At 40.8% G+C, this 16,601-nt stretch overlaps 4 protein-coding genes and 1 pseudogene across 4 annotated transcripts; all 5 read right to left on the bottom strand.

The window, feature by feature from the left end:
- Positions 1 to 448: 448 nt before the first annotated feature.
- LOC120021055 lies at positions 449 to 1,687 on the bottom strand (annotated as a pseudogene).
- Positions 1,688 to 4,459: 2,772 nt separating this feature from the next.
- Positions 4,460 to 5,525, bottom strand: LOC120021056 (transcription factor HES-7.1-like). Its single transcript, XM_038964706.1, has 3 exons — positions 5,481 to 5,525; positions 5,087 to 5,182; positions 4,460 to 4,972 (listed from the first exon to the last, which is right to left on the bottom strand). Exons 1-3 carry the CDS (start codon positions 5,523 to 5,525, stop codon positions 4,460 to 4,462), a joined length of 654 nt encoding a protein of 217 aa, XP_038820634.1.
- Positions 5,526 to 8,225: 2,700 nt separating this feature from the next.
- LOC120021057 (transcription factor HES-7.1-like) lies at positions 8,226 to 9,290 on the bottom strand. The gene is made up of 3 exons (XM_038964707.1): positions 9,246 to 9,290; positions 8,853 to 8,948; positions 8,226 to 8,738 (listed from the first exon to the last, which is right to left on the bottom strand). Exons 1-3 carry the CDS (start codon positions 9,288 to 9,290, stop codon positions 8,226 to 8,228), a joined length of 654 nt encoding a protein of 217 aa, XP_038820635.1.
- Positions 9,291 to 11,927: 2,637 nt separating this feature from the next.
- LOC120021059 (transcription factor HES-7.1-like) lies at positions 11,928 to 12,969 on the bottom strand. The gene is made up of 3 exons (XM_038964708.1): positions 12,925 to 12,969; positions 12,533 to 12,628; positions 11,928 to 12,416 (listed from the first exon to the last, which is right to left on the bottom strand). The coding sequence occupies exons 1-3, from the start codon at positions 12,967 to 12,969 to the stop codon at positions 11,928 to 11,930; spliced, it is 630 nt and encodes a 209-aa protein (XP_038820636.1).
- A 2,423-nt stretch (positions 12,970 to 15,392) lies between these two features.
- On the bottom strand, positions 15,393 to 16,460 carry LOC120021060 (transcription factor HES-7.1-like). The gene is made up of 3 exons (XM_038964709.1): positions 16,416 to 16,460; positions 16,022 to 16,117; positions 15,393 to 15,905 (listed from the first exon to the last, which is right to left on the bottom strand). Exons 1-3 carry the CDS (start codon positions 16,458 to 16,460, stop codon positions 15,393 to 15,395), a joined length of 654 nt encoding a protein of 217 aa, XP_038820637.1.
- Positions 16,461 to 16,601: the final 141 nt, after the last annotated feature.

A 16,601-nucleotide genomic window follows, 5' to 3' on the forward strand; every position in this document is an offset into this window, starting at 1 on the left:
CAGGCTGTAATAAAACCGGGCGATTGCGGCCCATAGGGCCTAGCGTCTTCCTGGTTTTGCCGGTGTAGGCCGTCATTGTAAAAAACAATTTGTCCATTAACTGACATGCAGTAATTAAATAAAGCATAAACAAATTCAACTAGACTTACTTGTTCAACATATGTGACCATATGAAGATAACAAGATTATAGCATTTTAAGTTGCACCGTAGGTCCAAGTTTTTCTGTTGAACATCAATAAAACAAACTGACATACTGGTAAATATTTAATCAAGGAATGTTTTTTATTTTGTAATATAATAGGAAAATACTCTAAAAATAAATTAATGTGCAAAATAGACTAGATAAATATGACAGAATAATATAACTTATACATAGTACATATTGTGATGGTGGAGTCACAGTAATTGTGTAATATTTACAGAATGTACATTTGCTCTTGTGCTAGATCAGGGCCAAGGCCGCCACACAGACTGGCTGGCTGGAAGGTTCTGAGATTGGGCTTCTTTGGCAGCGTGTCTGTGGGGCAGCTGGGGAGGTTTGGGATCTCCATGTCGGAGTGAAGCTCTGTGAGCATGAGACAGATGTCTCCTGTAGACTTCACAAAGCTGTTGTCTGTAGTGGGACTCCTGTATCTTCATCAGGTGTGAGGACTGGTGGCACATTGTGCTGGGCAGAGAGTTGGAAGAGTGGGCTTTAGCCGGAACTTCGGTGTTCATACAAGCATAGCTGTTCAGACGAGCAGAGAAAGTAGAGTTCAGTGCTGCCTCCAGCTGCAGGCCCTCCCCTTCCTGCCCCAGGAAGTGTGCAGCTCTCTGCAGGCAGCCTGAGAAGCCATCCTGGAAGGGATGTTGCTTTTCTCCATCTTCACCTTTTTTCCTGTCCCCATCTCCAGTGTTCTGGAGAAAGAGAACAGTGTGTTCCAGGATCTCAGCTTTCTCCACTCTACGCTGAGTCACACCCTGTTGGAGAGAAAGAGAGTGCAGATTAATGCACAGTCATACTACACTTCTCAGAGGAGCTGACACCTGTATGAGCTGCATTTAGAGCAGAGTCAAGTTAGAGGTGAACTTCATACTTGATGTAGTGGTCCCTGCAGCAGCAGGGTTCTCAGGCTCTCCAGACTGTGGTTCATTCTCTCTCCGACGTCTCTCCACCTGAGGCTTGAGGAGCTACAAGAGGAAGATGAAAGGAGATCAGACCAGGGAGATTAGACCAGTGTCTCTGCTAAACCAGTGTGTCTGAAACAGTCACTTTGTACTAAAGTAAGGGCTCCTAAAACCTAAATCTATTTACATGGTAGGACTAGCTCCTTAGGTACATTTTAGGAACACATTGTTATTCCAATTTCAATAAAAAGCTAAGAACAAAATAGGCCTACGTGTTTTAGTTGAAATCGATTTTGATTGACTAATAGGTATTACAGATATACTGATGAATATAATCACTTCAAAGGTTAAAATCTCACCATTCTGTCAATTTTCCTGTTCTCTTTTTTCCCAAGTGGTTTCGTCTTTGTTAATCAACAAGCTGCTGTTGTCCTTCATCCAGAGGTCAGAGAATGTCCAGATGTAAATAATCAAGAAGAACAGTAGTATTTCTCTGTGCTGTGTCACTGAATCTGGCATTCTGTCTCTGAACGACTTTTGAGTCCATAGGAATACGAGGTGACTTTGTACTCCTCCCATTGCCACCGGTAGCCGAACCCTGAGCTTCGCGGTACGCGCCTTGTACTGTTGAAATACAGTAGAGTAGCCTGCACAAGTTAGAAATGTAATACAAAGTGAATTCATAGAAGATGTCAGGATAGTCATAAGGAGGATAAATAGCATAATGGGTTGTACAAATCTGTAGGCCGATTGAAACGGACTGATGGCCAATGTAACCCAGTGAAGTGATGAAAGTAGTTGGTTCAAGTTAGTTTGACACAGATCATTGTCGTGCTTTCTCATGGTGTCCCAGGTTTAACAACTTGTATATCAAATAGGACCTCATGGTGCTTCCGTAGAATCCATCACATCCGCAGTAAAACCCCTGGGCACGTGTGCGCTAACAAAAGCCACGCGTATTGTAATTATAACAATGGAGGTGTAGGCGAGTGTCGACGAGTCTCCAGTGTGACACGGATTTGCAAATGAATTAAGTGACACCTCAGCCTCTCAAACACAGACAGGCACACGCACAGCCACAAGGTTTTGTCCATTCCAATCTGCACAACATTTTACGCACAGAACCAACACGCGCTTCTGACTTTGTTAGTGGATGAATATTGCTTTAATACAATTGACTATTACACTATTATTTTGATTTAATTATATTGTTATATTAGCCTATGTTAATTAACATTTCAGAGGTCAATGTGTGCGCGTGAGAACTGGGAACCTGGGAATGCTCCATTAGATAGTCGGTGGCGGTATTTGCTAAATTATGTACAAATTCTAACAGGTAATAAAGAAGAAACTGCTGTCTTTCCTACATCTTTTCCCAAGGGAAAAATCTCAGGACAATTTCCCAGTGTATCACATCAGGGACCATATATGATTTTGGTCTCCTCATTTTCTTGGCTTGTCAATATAACTATTTCAGGTTAATCTTATAAAAAATTGGGCCTATATTGAGCCACATGCTGTAAAAGGTACTTTGTCTGATAAAGGTAGTGTGAATTTATAATATTATTGGAAGTAGTTGAGATTCCATCACATAACATTCTAATAACCGAATAATATGGTGATATTGATAAATATATATCCTGTCTAAGAAATATGTCTTCCGTCCCAGACTTAAATTAATCGGATCAAGTCAGACTTTTTATAATTGCCACACATTGTAATTGTACTGATGATGAACCACATTTGTTAAATATTATTAGCTCAGACTTACTAATATTAATGAATGTTAATTACGTTGGAATTTGCTTTCAGACTATAGGTTACTCTCGATATTTTAGAGTAAATCGTTCTATAGTTGTAAACGTTCCTTACACCAAGGCTGTCCCACTGCTGTTTTAGGCATAATTTGTTATAAAGCCTATATAAAATATACTTTGGAGAAAAAATAACGTTTTTTTCAATTAAGGAAAATGAAATATTTTACCATGAACCTCTGAACAAAATACTGTGAATGAATGATTCATTCCTATATTCCAAGAATGTCACGCCCTGACCTTAGATATCTCTGTTTTTCTATATATTTTGGTTAGGTCAGGGTGTGACTAGGGTGGGTACGCTAGTTTTGTATGTCTAGGGTTTTGTATGTCTAGGGTTTTTGTATGTCTAGGGTTTTTGTATGTCTAGGGGTTTTGTATGTCTAGGGTTTTGTATGTCTAGGGTTTTTGTATGTCTAGGGTTTTTGTATGTCAAGGGTTTTTGTATGTCTTGAGTTTCGTATGTCTAGGGGTTTTGTATGTCTATGTTGGCCTGATATGGTTCCCAATCAGAGACAGCTGTTTAACGTTGTCTCTGATTGGGGATCATATTTAGGTAGCCATTTTCCTCGTTTGTGTTGTGGGATCTTGTCTACATTGAGTTGCCTGAGTGCACGCGCACCTGTAGCGTCACGGTTCGTTTGGTTGGTTGTTTTGTTTGGTGAGTTTCAGTTGATTAAAAATATGTGGAACTCTACTCACGCTGAGCCTTGGTCTCATCTTTACGACGAGCGTGACAAAGAAGAAGGAGAAGGAGGACATCATTTTTCTAAGTCGAGAGAAACTCCTTGTTTCCGTCATTCCGCATTCTCTCGGTTATAAAAAGGCCCTAAAAACCTTCGTTTGAGTTTGAAGTGTGATTGGAGGTCGCTGTCCCTGAACCGTTTGCTCTTCTTGACCGGGACGTAACAGGTGTTAAAGCGCGCGGTCTCTTCGCACCTTTGACTTAAACACACACATGCCAGCTATCAATGAAATGAAAATCTATGAAAACTTTGCAGTACTTTTAACTGGCATCGGAACGTGCCTAGACACCTTGAGTAAGTTGAATGGTAAATAAGTCATTTAAATATTGAATGTCTGGCTGAGAAAGCAGATGACAACAATAACCAAAAACAAATTTGACACTTTAATACATTATGGATTAAGATACCATTGAGACAATGTTTTTAAAGGAATGTGTTTTATTTGTATTTCAACATACAGGCCTATATATCTGGAAAAACATAGGAACAAGTCCCATAATAAGTTAATGTGCAAAAATAGACAAGATATCAGAGTACTACAACTTATACATAGTACATGTTGTAATACTAAAGTATAGAGAAATTGTACAATATTTATATTTTCTTTGCAGTACAACATTGTCATATCACTGCAAATCTATGGAGTCCCTGAGTCCAGTGTTTACAACACTGTATGCATTTAAACACCATAGCAACCTCAGCAGCAAAGGATGTGGCATCCTGGTTATCAGTTCATAGGATATTGGAGTTGTTTTACAGTTCAATATCCCAATTCAGGCTCCTCTGCTAGATCAGGGCCAAGGCCGCCACACAGACTGGCTGGCTGGGAGGTTCTGAGATTGGGCTTCTTTGGCAGCGTGTCTGTGGGGCTGCTGGGGAGGTTTGGGATCTCCATGTCGGAGTGGAGCTCTGTGAGCATGAGACAGATGTCTCCTGTAGACTTCACAAAGCTGTTGTCTGTAGTGGGACTCCTGTATCTTCATCAGGTGTGAGGACTGGTGGCACGTTGTATTGGGCAGAGAGTTGGAAGAGTGGGCTTTAGCCGGAACTTCGGTGTTCATACAGGCATAGCTGTTCAGACGAGCAGAGAAAGTAGAGTTCAGTGCTGCCTCCAGCTGCAGGCCCTCCCCTTCCTGCCCCAGGAAGTGTGCAGCTCTCTGCAGGCAGCCTGAGAAGCCATCCTGGAAGGGATGTTGCTTTTCTCCATCTTCACCTTTCTTCCTGTCCCCATCTCCAGTGTTCTGGAGAAAGAGAACAGTGTGTTCCAGGATCTCAGCTTTCTCCACTCTACGCTGAGTCACACCCTGTTGGAGAGAAAGAGTGCAGATTAATGCACAGTCATACTACACTTCTCAGAGGAGCTGACACCTGTATGAGCTGCATTTAGAGCAGAGTCAAGTTAGAGGTGAACTTCATACTTGATGTAGTGGTCCCTGCAGCAGCAGGGTTCTCAGACTCTCCAGACTGTGGTTCATTCTCTGTCTCCGACGTCTCTCCACCTGAGGCTTGAGGAGCTACAAGAGGAAGATGAAAGGAGATCAGACCAGGGAGATTAGACCAGTGTCTCTGGTAAACCAGTGTCTCTGAAACAGTCACTTTGTACTACAGTATGGGCTAAATATATTTACATGGTTGGACTTGCTCCATAGGTACATTTTAGGAGCACACTGTTTTTCCAATATCTGTCAACAACATGAGATAAAGCTAACAACAAAATAGGCCTACATGTTTTAGTTGAAATCGATTTTTATTGACTAATAGGTATTACAGATATACTGATGAATATAATCACTTCAAAGGTTCAAATTTTACCTTTCTGTCAGTTTTCCTGTTCTCTGTTCCCTCAAGTGGTTTCATCTTTGTTAATCAACAAGCTGCTGTTGTCCTTCATCCAGAGGTCAGAGAATGTCCAGATGTAAATAATCAAAAAGAACAGTAGTATTTCTCTGTGCTGTGTCACTGAATCTGGCATTTCTGTCTCTGAACGACTTTTAAGTCCATAGGAATACGAGGTGACTTTGTACTCCTCCCATTGCCACCGGTAGCCAATCCCTGAGCTTCCCTGCGCCTTATACTGTTGAAATACAATAGAGTAGCCTGTGCAAGTTAGAAATGTCATACAAAGTGAATTCGTGGAAGTCAAGATAGTCATAAGGAGGATAAATAGTATAATGGGGTGTAAAAATCTGTAGGCCGATTGAAACAGGCTGATAGCCAATGTAACACAGTGAATGAAGTGAAGAGAGCAGTTGGTTGAAATTATTTCGACATAGCTCATTGTCTTCCTTTCGGACGCTGTCCCACGTTTAACAACTTGTGTATCAAAGAGGACCTCATGGCACTTCGGTACAAGCCATCACATCCGCAGTAACACCCGTGGGCATGTGTTCGAAAGCGCTAACAAATGGCACGCGTATTGTAATTACAAGAGAGGTGTAGGCGAGAGTCGACCAGTCTCCAGTGTGACACGGATTTACAAATGAATTAAGTGACACCTCAGCCTCTCAAACACGGACAGGCACACACGCATAGCCAAAAGGTACTGCCCATTCCAGTTGCCACAGAATTTTACGCACAGACCCAACACGTGTTTTTTACTTTGTTTTTAAAAAATATAACCTTTATTTAACACGGCAAGTCAGTTAAAAAATAAGTTCTTATTTACAATGACAACCTACAGGGGAGTAAATGCCTTGTTCAGAACGACAGATTTGTACCTAGTCAGTTCGGGAATTCAATCCAGCAACCTTCCGGTTATCGGCCCAAAACTCTAACCACTAGGCTACCTGTCGCTCGTAGATGAATGTTGCTTTAATACAATTCACTATTACATAGATACTATTATTTAGATTGAATTATATTGTTATATTAGCCTATGTTAATTAACATTTCAGATGCCGATGTGTGCCGGTGAGAACTGGGAACCTGGGAATGCTCCACCAGACAGTCGGTGGCGGTATTTGCTAAATGATGTACAAATTCTAACAGGTAATAAAGAACAAACTGCTGTCTATCCTACACCTTTTCCCAAGGGAAAAATCTCAGGACAATTTCCCAGTGCATCACATCAGGGACCATATATGATTTTGATCTCCCCATTTTCTTGGCATGTCAATAGAACTATTTCAGGATAATCCTTTTTTTTAAAATGGGGCCTATATTGAGCCACATGCTGTAAAGGGTACTTCGTCTGATAAAGGTAATGTGATTTAATAGTATTATTGGAAGTGATTGTGATCACGTGTGGCTCAGTTGGTAGAGAATGGCAGCTGCAATGCGGGTGTTGTTTGGTCGATTCTCACCGCAGACCAGTATGAGCAAATATGAATGTACTCACTACTGTACGTCGCTGTGGATAAGAGCGTCTGCTAGATGACTGAACTTTGGAAGTTTCCTCACAGAACATTTCTATTAACCCAACCATTATCCCACTCATAAATTCATTGGATCTCATCAGAGCAAATTTAATAACCACACATTGTAAGTGTACTGATGATCAACCACATTTGTTAAACATTTCTATCTTAGACTTACTAATATTAATGAATGTTAATTACGTTGGAAGTTGCTTTTAGGCTAGTTTTGATATTTGAGAGTAAATCGATCAATATATGTAAACTCTCCTTAAACCAAGGATTTCTCCCTGCTGGTTTAGGAATAATTTGTTATAAAGCCTACATACCATAGCTCTATGAAATAAAACAAATCTGTTAAGAAAAGCTAATATTGTCTCATTAACCTCTGAACAAATGACTGTGAATGTATTATCCTTTTCAATAACCCAACGAGACGAGGACATAATTTTTGTATATTTGAGAATGTCAAGAGAAGCTCCTTGTTTCCGGTAGATGGCATCCTCTCAGGTTATAGAAAGGCCCCAAAAATCTTCCGTTGAATTTGAGGTGTGATTGAAGGTTGCTGTCACGTAGCACTTTGATGTTCATGCCCGGGTCCGCACAACATGAGGTTTCAAAGCGCGTGGTCTCTACGCACCTTTGACCTAAACACACACGTGCCAGCTATCAATGAAATGCAGATCTATGATAACTTTGCAATACTTTTAACTGGCATCGGAACGTGCTGGATCGTGCTGGAAAGTGCCACTACATTAGCAGATGATAAGCATAACTAAAAACACAGGTTATACTGCTATACATTATGGATTAAGATACCATTGAGACAATGTTTTTAAAGGAATGTTTTTTAATTGTATTTCAACATACAGGCCTATCTGAAAAACATAGGAACAAGTCCCAGAATAAATTAATGTGCAAAATAGACAAGATATCAGAGTACCTCAACTTATACATAGTACATGTTATAATACTACAGTATAGAGTAATTGTACAATATTTAGAATTTATATTTGCTTTGCAGTACAACACTGTCATATCACTGCAAATCTATGGAGTACCTGAGTCCAGTGTTTACAACACTGTATGCATTTAAACACCATAGCAACCTCAGCAGCAAAGGATGTGGCATCCTGGTTATCAGTTCATAGGATATTAGAGTTGTTTTACAGTTCAATATCCCAATTCAGGCTCCTGTGCTAGATCAGGGCCAAGGCCGCCACACAGACTGGCTGCCTGGGAGGTTCTGAGATTGGGCTTCTTTGGCAGCGTGTCTGTGGGGCAGCTGGGGAGGTTTGAGATCTCCATGTCGGAGTGGAGCTCTGTGAGCATGAGACAGATGTCTCCTGTAGACTTCACAAAGCTGTTGTCTGTAGTGGGACTCCTGTATCTTCATCAGGTGTGAGGACTGGTGGCACATTGTGCTGGGCAGAGAGTTGGAAGAGTGGGCTTTAGCCGGAACTTCGGTGTTCATACAGGCATAGCTGTTCAGACGAGCAGAGAAAGTAGAGTTCAGTGCTGCCTCCAGCTGCAGGCCTTCCCCTTCCTGCCCCAGGAAGTGTGCAGCTCTCTGCAGGCAGCCTGAGAAGCCATCCTGGAAGGGATGTTGCTTTTCTCCATCTTCACCTTTCTTCCTGTCCCCATCTCCAGTGTTCTGGAGAAAGAGAACAGTGTGTTCCAGGATCTCAGCTTTCTCCACTCTACGCTGAGTCACACCCTGTTGGAGAGAAAGAGTGCAGATTAATGCACAGTCATGCTACACTTCTCAGAGGAGCTGACACCTGTATGAACTGCATTTAGAGCAGAGTCAAGTTAGAGGTGAATTTCATACTTTATGTAGTGGTCCCTGCAGCAGCAGGGTTCTCAGGCTCTCCAGACTGTGGTTCAATCTCTCTCTCCGACGTCTCTCCACCTGAGGCTTGAGGAGCTACAAGAGGAAGATGAAAGGAGATCAGACCAGGGAGATTAGACCAGTGTCTCTGCTAAACCAGTGTGTCTGAAACAGTCACTTTGTACTAAAGTAAGGGCTCCTAAAACCTAAATCTATTTACATGTTAGGACTAGCTCTGTAGGTACATTTTAGGACCACATTGTTATTACAATATCAGTCAACAAGCTAAGAACAAAATAGGCCTACATGTTTCAGTTCAAATCGATTTTGATTGACTAATAGGTATTACAGATATACTGATGAATATAATCACTTCAAAGGTTAAAATCTCACCATTCTGTCAATTTTCCTGTTCTTTTTTTCTTCAAGTGGTTTCATCTTTGTTAATCAACAAGCTGCTTTAAAAGCATATTCATCCAGAGGTCAGAGAATGTGCAGATGTAAATAATCAAGAACAGTAGTATTTCTCTGTGCTGTGTCTCTGAAGAAGAATCTCAATATGGCATTTCTGTCTCTGGACGACTTTTAAATCCTTAGGAATACGAGGTGACTTTACACTCCTCCCATTGCCACCGGTAGCCAATCCATGAGCTTCGCGGTACGCGCCTTGTACTGTTGAAATACAGTAGAGTAGCCTGCACAAGTTAGAAATGTCATACAAAGTGAATTCATAGAAGATGTCAGGATAGTCATAAGGAGGATAAATAGTATAATGGGGTGTAAAAATTTAGGCCGATTGAAACGGACTGATGGCCAATGTTAACCAGTGAAGTGAAGAGAGCTGTTGGTTAAAATTATTTCGACACAGCTCATTGTCGTGCTTTCCCAGGTTTAACAATCAGTATATCAAAGAAGACCTCATGGCGCTTGGGTACAATCCATCACATCCGCAGTAACACCCGCGGGCATGTGTTTGAAAGCGCTAACAAAAGTTGTAATTATTACAAGTGAGGTGTAGGCGAGAGTCGACCAGTCTCCAGTGTGACACGGATTTTCAAACGAATGAAGTGACACCTAAGCCTCTCAAACACAGACAGGCACACGCACAGCCAAAATAAATTGCACATTCCAATTGTGACAACATTTTACGCACAGATTCAACAGGCGTTTCTGACTTGTTAGTGGATCAATATTGCTTTAATACAATTGACTATTACATAGATAATATTATTTTGATTTAATTATATTGTAATATTAGCCTATGTTAATTAACATTTCGGAAGTCAACATGTGCGCGTGAGAACTTGGGAGCCTGGGAATGCACTAGACAGTCGATGGCGGCTTTCATTAAATGATGTACAAATTATAATAGGTAATGAAGAACAAACTGTTGTCTATCTAATCCCTTTTCCCAAGAGAAAAAGCGCAGGACAATTTCCCAGCGTTTCACATCAGGGACCAAAGATTCATTTGGTCTCCTCATTTTCTTGGCATGTCAATAGAACTATTTCAGGTTAATAGTTATAAAAAATGGGGACTATATTGAGCCACGTGCTGTAAATGGTACTTCGTCTTATAAAGTTAGAGTTAATGAATAATATTTTTGGACGGTATTGTGGTCACGTGTGGCTAAGTTGATAGAGAATGGCATTCGCAATGCGAGGTTTGCTGGTTCGATTCTCACGGGGGAATTGTGTTCAAAAATATGAAAATGTATTCACTCACTATTGTAAGTCGCTGTGGATATGAGTGTTGGCTCAATGTAAATTCCATCACAGAACATTTCTAATAGCCGAATAATTTGGTGATATAAATAACTAGCTATCCTGTCTAAGAAATGTGCCTTCTGTCCCAGACTTAAATTAATAAGATCTGGTCAGATTACTTATTTTTTACCACTTTTAATAGGCACACATTGTTATTATACTGATGATGAACCACATTTGTTAAATATTATTAGCGTAGGCTTACTAATATTTATGTATGTTAATTACATTGGAAGATGCTTTTAGACTGTAGGCTAGTCTCGATTTTTGACAGCAAGTCGCTCAGCAAGTCGTAAACTCTCCTGAAACCAAGTCTGTCCCCCTGCTGGTTTAGGAATAATTTGTTATAAAGCCTGCATACTATAGCCCTATGAAAGAAGAAAAAAAACATGTTAAGAGAAATCTAATATTCTACCATGAACCTCTGAACAAATTACTGTGAATTAATGATCCGTTCCAATACCCCAAGGAGAAGACGAATGCATAATTTTTGTATATTTGAGAATGTCAAGAGAAGCTCCTTGTTTCCGACAGATGGCATCCTCTCCGGTTATAGAAAGGCCCTAAAAATCATCCTTTGAATTTGAGGTGTGATTGAAGGTTGCTGTCACGTAGCACTTTGATTTTCTTGCACGCGACTTAACAAGTTGAGGTGTCAAAGCGCGTGGTCTCTTCGCACCTTTGACTCAAAAACACACATGCCAGCTATCAATGAAATGCAGATCTACGAAAACTTTGCAGTACTTTTAACTGGCATCGGAACGTGCCTAGACACCTTGAGTAAGTTGAATGGTAAATAAGTCATTTAAATATTGAATATCTGGCTGAGAAAGCAGATGACAAAAATAACCAAAAACAAATTTGACACTTTAATACATTATGGATTAAGATACCATTGAGACAATGTTTTTAAAGGAATGTGTTTTATTTGTATTTCAACATACAGGCCTATATATCTGGAAAAACATAGGAACAAGTCCCATAATAAATTAATGTGCAAAAATAGACAAGATATCAGAATAAAACAAGTTATACATAGTACATTATGTAATACTAAAGCATAGTGTAATTGTACAATATTTCGAATTTATATTTTCTTTGCAGTACAACATTGTCATATCACTGCAAATCTATGGAGTCCCTGAGTCCAGTGTTCACAACACTGAATAAATTATTAGATCCACAGCAACCTCAGCAGCAAAGGATCTGGCATCCTGGTTATCAGTTCATGGGATATTACATTTGTTTTACAGTTCAATAACCCAATTCAGGCTCCTCTGCTAGATCAGGGCCAAGGCCTCCACACAGACTAACTGCCTGAGAGGTTCTGAGATTGGGCTTCTTTGGCAGCGTGTCTGTGGAGCAGCTGGGGAGGTTTGGGATCTCCATGTCGGAGTGGAGCTCTGTGAGCATGAGACAGATGTCTCCTGTAGACTTCACAAAGCTGTTGTCTGTAGTGGGACTCCTGTATCTTCATCAGGTGTGAGGACTGGTGGCACGTTGTGCTGGGCAGAGAGTTGGAAAAGTGGGCTTTAGCCGGGACTTCGGTGTTCATACAGGTATAGCTGTTCAGACAAGCAGGGAAAGAAGAGTTCAGTGCTGCCTCCAGCTGTAGGCCCTCCCCTTCCTGCCCCAGGAAGTGTGCAGCTCTCTGCAGGCAGCCTGAGAAGCCATCCTGGAAGGGATGTTGCTTTTCTCCATCTTCACCTTTCTTCCTGTCCCCATCTCCAGTGTTCTGGAGAAAGAGAACAGTGTGTTCCAGGATCTCAGCTTTCTCCACTCTACGCTGAGTCACACCCTGTTGGAGAGAAAGAGGGTGCAGATTAATGCACAGTCATGCTACACTTCTCAGAGGAGCTGACACCTGTAGAAGCTGCATTTAGAGCAGAGTCAAGTTAGAGGTGAACTTCATACTTGATGTAGTGGTCCCTGCAGCAGCAGGGTTCTCAGGCTCTCCAGACTGTGGTTCATTCTCTCTCTCCGACGTCTCTCCACCTGAGGCTTGAGGAGCTACAAGAGGAAGATGAAAGGAGATCAGACCAGGGAGATTAGACCAGTGTCTCTGCTAAACCAGTGTGTCTGAAACAGTCACTTTGTACTAAAGTAAGGGCTCCTAAAACCTAAATCTATTTACATGGTAGGACTAGCTCCGTAGGTACATTTTAGGAACACATTGTTATTCTAATTTCAATAAAAAGCTAAGAACAAAATAGGCCTACATGTTTCAGTTGAAATCGATTTTGATTGACTAATAGGTATTACAGATATACTGATGAATATAATCACTTCAAAGGTTCAAATCTCACCATTCTGTCAATTTTCCTGTTCTCTTTTTCCCCAAGTGGTTTCATCTTTGTTAATCAACAAGCTGCTGTTGTCCTTCATCCAGAGGTCAGAGAATGTTCAGATGTAAATAATCAAGAACAGTAGTATTTCTCTGTGCTGTGTCACTGAATCTGGCATTCTGTCTCTGAACGACTTTTGAGTCCATAGGAATACGAGGTGACTTTACACTCCTCCCATTGCCACCGGTAGCCGAACCCTGAGCTTCCAGGCACACGTCTTGTACTGTTGAAATACAGTAGAGTAGCCTGCACAAGTTAGAAATGTAATACAAAGTGAATTCATAGAAGATGTCAGGATAGTCATAAGGAGGATAAATAGCATAATGGGTTGTACAAATCTGTAGGCCTATTGAAACAGGCTGATGGCCAATGTAACCCAGTGAAGTGATGAAAGTAGTTGGTTCAAGTTAGTTTGACACAGATCATTGTCGTGCTTTCTCACGGTGTCCCAGGTTTAACAACTTGTATATCAAATAGGACCTCATGGTGCTTCCGTAGAATCCATCACATCCGCAGTAAAACCCCTGGGCACGTGTGCGCTAACAAAAGCCACGCGTATTGTAATTATAACAATAATTGGCAAGAGTCGACGAGTCTCCAGTGTGACACGGATTTGCAAATGAATTAAGTGACACCTCAGCCTCTCAAATACAGACAGGCACACGCACAGCCACAAGGTTTTGCCCATTCCAATCTGCACAACATTTTACGCACAGAACCAACACGCGCTTCTGACTTTGTTAGTGGATGAATATTGCTTTAATACAATTGACTATTACACTATTATTTTGATTTAATTATATTGTTATATTAGCCTATGTTAATTAACATTTCAGAGGTCAATGTGTGCGCGTGAGAACTGGGAACCTGGGAATGCTCCACCAGATAGTCGGTGGCGGTATTTGCTAAATTATGTACAAATTTTAACAGGTAATAAAGAACAAACTGCTGTCTTTCCTACATCTTTTCCCAAGGGAAAAATCTCAGGACAATTTCCCAGTGCATCACATCAGGGACCATATATGATTTTGGTCTCCTCATTTTCTTGGCTTGTCAATATAACTATTTCAGGTTAATCTTATAAAAAATTGGGCCTATATTGAGCCACATGCTGTAAAAGGTACTTTGTCTGATAAAGGTAGTGTGAATTTATAATATTATTGGAAGTAGTTGAGATTCCATCACATAACATTCTAATAACCGAATAATATGGTGATATTGATAAATATATATCCTGTCTAAGAAATATGTCTTCCGTCCCAGACTTAAATTAATCGGATCAAGTCAGACTTTTTATAATTGCCACACATTGTAATTGTACTGATGATGAACCACATTTGTTAAATATTATTAGCTCAGACTTACTAATATTAATGAATGTTAATTACGTTGGAATTTGCTTTCAGACTATAGGTTACTCTCGATATTTAAGAGTAAATCGTTCTATAGTTGTAAACGTTCCTTACACCAAGGCTGTCTCACTGCTGTTTTAGGCATACTTTGTTATAAAGCCTATATCAAATATATTTTGGGGGGAAAAACTACTTTTTTTTTCAGTTAAGGAAAATGAAATATTTTACCATGAACCTCTGAACAAAATACTGTGAATGAATGATCCATTCCTATATTCCAAGAAGTAGAGGACATCATTTTTCTAAGTCGAGAGAAACTCCTTGTTTCCGTCATTCCGCATTCTCTCGGTTACAAAAAGGCCCTAAAAACCTTCGTTGGAGTTTGAAGTGTGATTGGAGGTCGCTGTCCCTGAACCGTTTGCTCTTCTTGACCGGGACGTAACAGGTGTTAAAGCGCGTGCTCTCTTCGCACCTTTGACTTAAACACACACATGCCAGCTATCAATGAAATGAAAATCTATGAAAACTTTGCAGTACTTTTAACTGGCGTCGGAACGTGCCTAGACACCTTGAGTAAGTTGAATGGTAAATAAGTCATTTAATTATTGAATGTCTGGCTGAGAAAGCAGATGACAACAATAACCAAAAACAAATTTGACACTTTAATACATTATGGATTAAGATACCATTGAGACAATGTTTTTAAAGGAATGTGTTTTATTTGTATTTCAACATACTGGCCTATATATCTGGAAAAACATAGGAACAAGTCCCATAATAAATTAATGTGCAAAAATAGACAAGATATCAGAGTACTACAACTTATACATAGTACATGTTGTAATACTAAAGTATTGAGAAATTGTACAATATTTCGAATTTATATTTTCTTTGCAGTACAACACTGTCATATCACTGCAAATCTATGGAGTCCCTGAGTCCAGTGTTTACAACACTGTATGCATTTAAACACCATAGCAACCTCAGCAGCAAAGGATGTGGCATCCTGGTTATCAGTTCATAGGATATTAGAGTTGTTTTACAGTTCAATATCCCAATTTAGGCTCCTGTGCTAGATCAGGGCCAAGGCCGCCACACAGGCTGGATGGCCAGGAGGTTCTGAGATTGGGCTTCTTTGGCAGCGTGTCTGTGGGGCAGCTGGGGAGGTTTGGGATCTCCATGTCGGAGTGGAGCTCTGTGAGCATGAGACAGATGTCTCCTGTAGACTTCACAAAGCTGTTGTCTGTAGTGGGACTCCTGTATCTTCATCAGGTGTGAGGACTGGTGGCACATTGTATTGGGCAGAGATGTGGAAGAGTGGGCTTTAGCCGGGACTTCGGTGTTCATACAGGCATAGCTGTTCAGACGAGCAGAGAAAGGAGAGTTCAGTGCTGCCTCCAGCTGTAGGCCCTCCCCTTCCTGCCCCAGGAAGTGTGCAGCTCTCTGCAGGCAGCCTGAGAAGCCATCCTGGAAGGGATGTTGCTTTTCTCCATCTTCACCTTTCTTCCTGTCCCCATCTCCAGTGTTCTGGAGAAAGAGAACAGTGTGTTCCAGGATCTCAGCTTTCTCCACTCTACGCTGAGTCACACCCTGTTGGAGAGAAAGAGGGTGCAGATTAATGCACAGTCATGCTACACTTCTCAGAGGAGCTGACACCTGTAGAAGCTGCATTTAGAGCAGAGTCAAGTTAGAGGTGAACTTCATACTTGATGTAGTGGTCCCTGCAGCAGCAGGGTTCTCAGACTCTCCAGACTGTGGTTCAATCTCTCTCTCCGACGTCTCTCCACCTGAGGCTTGAGGAGCTACAAGAGGAAGATGAAAGGAGATCAGACCAGGGAGATTAGACCAGTGTCTCTGGTAAACCAGTGTCTCTGAAACAGTCACTTTGTACTACAGTATGGGCTAAATATATTTACATGGTTGGACTTGCTCCATAGGTACATTTTAGGAGCACACTGTTTTTCCAATATCTGTCAACAACCTGAGATAAAGCTAAGAACAAAAAAGGCCTACATGTTTTAGTTAAAATCGATTTTGATTGACTAATAGGTATTACAGATATACTGATGAATATAATCACTTCAAAGGTTCAAATTTTACCTTTCTGTCAGTTTTCCTGTTCTCTGTTCCCCCAAGTGGTTTCATCTTTGTTAATCAACAAGCTACTGATGTCCTTAAATAGTGTATTTTTCAAGAGGTCAGAGAATGTCCAGATGTAAATAATCAAAAAGAACAGTAGTATTTCTCTGTGCTGTGTCACTGAATCTGGCATTCTGTCTCTGAACG

This window comes from Salvelinus namaycush, chromosome 26 (assembly GCF_016432855.1).
Source record: "Salvelinus namaycush isolate Seneca chromosome 26, SaNama_1.0, whole genome shotgun sequence".
NCBI lineage: Eukaryota > Metazoa > Chordata > Actinopteri > Salmoniformes > Salmonidae > Salvelinus > Salvelinus namaycush.

Excerpts from the sequence above, each read along its gene's own strand:
- LOC120021060 (XM_038964709.1), bottom strand. The coding sequence starts at position 16,460 with ATGAAACCACTTGGGGGAACAGAGAACAGGAAAACTGACAGAAAG. Across the intron at positions 16,118-16,415 it reads ACAGGAAAACTGACAGAAAG|CTCCTCAAGCCTCAGGTGGA; the intron begins GTAAAATTTGAA and ends TTCCTCTTGTAG. Across the intron at positions 15,906-16,021 it reads TGCAGGGACCACTACATCAA|GGTGTGACTCAGCGTAGAGT; the intron begins GTATGAAGTTCA and ends TCTCTCCAACAG.
- LOC120021059 (XM_038964708.1), bottom strand. The coding sequence starts at position 12,969 with ATGAAACCACTTGGGGAAAAAGAGAACAGGAAAATTGACAGAATG. Across the intron at positions 12,629-12,924 it reads ACAGGAAAATTGACAGAATG|CTCCTCAAGCCTCAGGTGGA; the intron begins GTGAGATTTGAA and ends TTCCTCTTGTAG. Across the intron at positions 12,417-12,532 it reads TGCAGGGACCACTACATCAA|GGTGTGACTCAGCGTAGAGT; the intron begins GTATGAAGTTCA and ends TCTCTCCAACAG.
- LOC120021057 (XM_038964707.1), bottom strand. The coding sequence starts at position 9,290 with ATGAAACCACTTGAAGAAAAAAAGAACAGGAAAATTGACAGAATG. Across the intron at positions 8,949-9,245 it reads ACAGGAAAATTGACAGAATG|CTCCTCAAGCCTCAGGTGGA; the intron begins GTGAGATTTTAA and ends TTCCTCTTGTAG. Across the intron at positions 8,739-8,852 it reads TGCAGGGACCACTACATAAA|GGTGTGACTCAGCGTAGAGT; the intron begins GTATGAAATTCA and ends TCTCTCCAACAG.
- LOC120021056 (XM_038964706.1), bottom strand. The coding sequence starts at position 5,525 with ATGAAACCACTTGAGGGAACAGAGAACAGGAAAACTGACAGAAAG. Across the intron at positions 5,183-5,480 it reads ACAGGAAAACTGACAGAAAG|CTCCTCAAGCCTCAGGTGGA; the intron begins GTAAAATTTGAA and ends TTCCTCTTGTAG. Across the intron at positions 4,973-5,086 it reads TGCAGGGACCACTACATCAA|GGTGTGACTCAGCGTAGAGT; the intron begins GTATGAAGTTCA and ends TCTCTCCAACAG.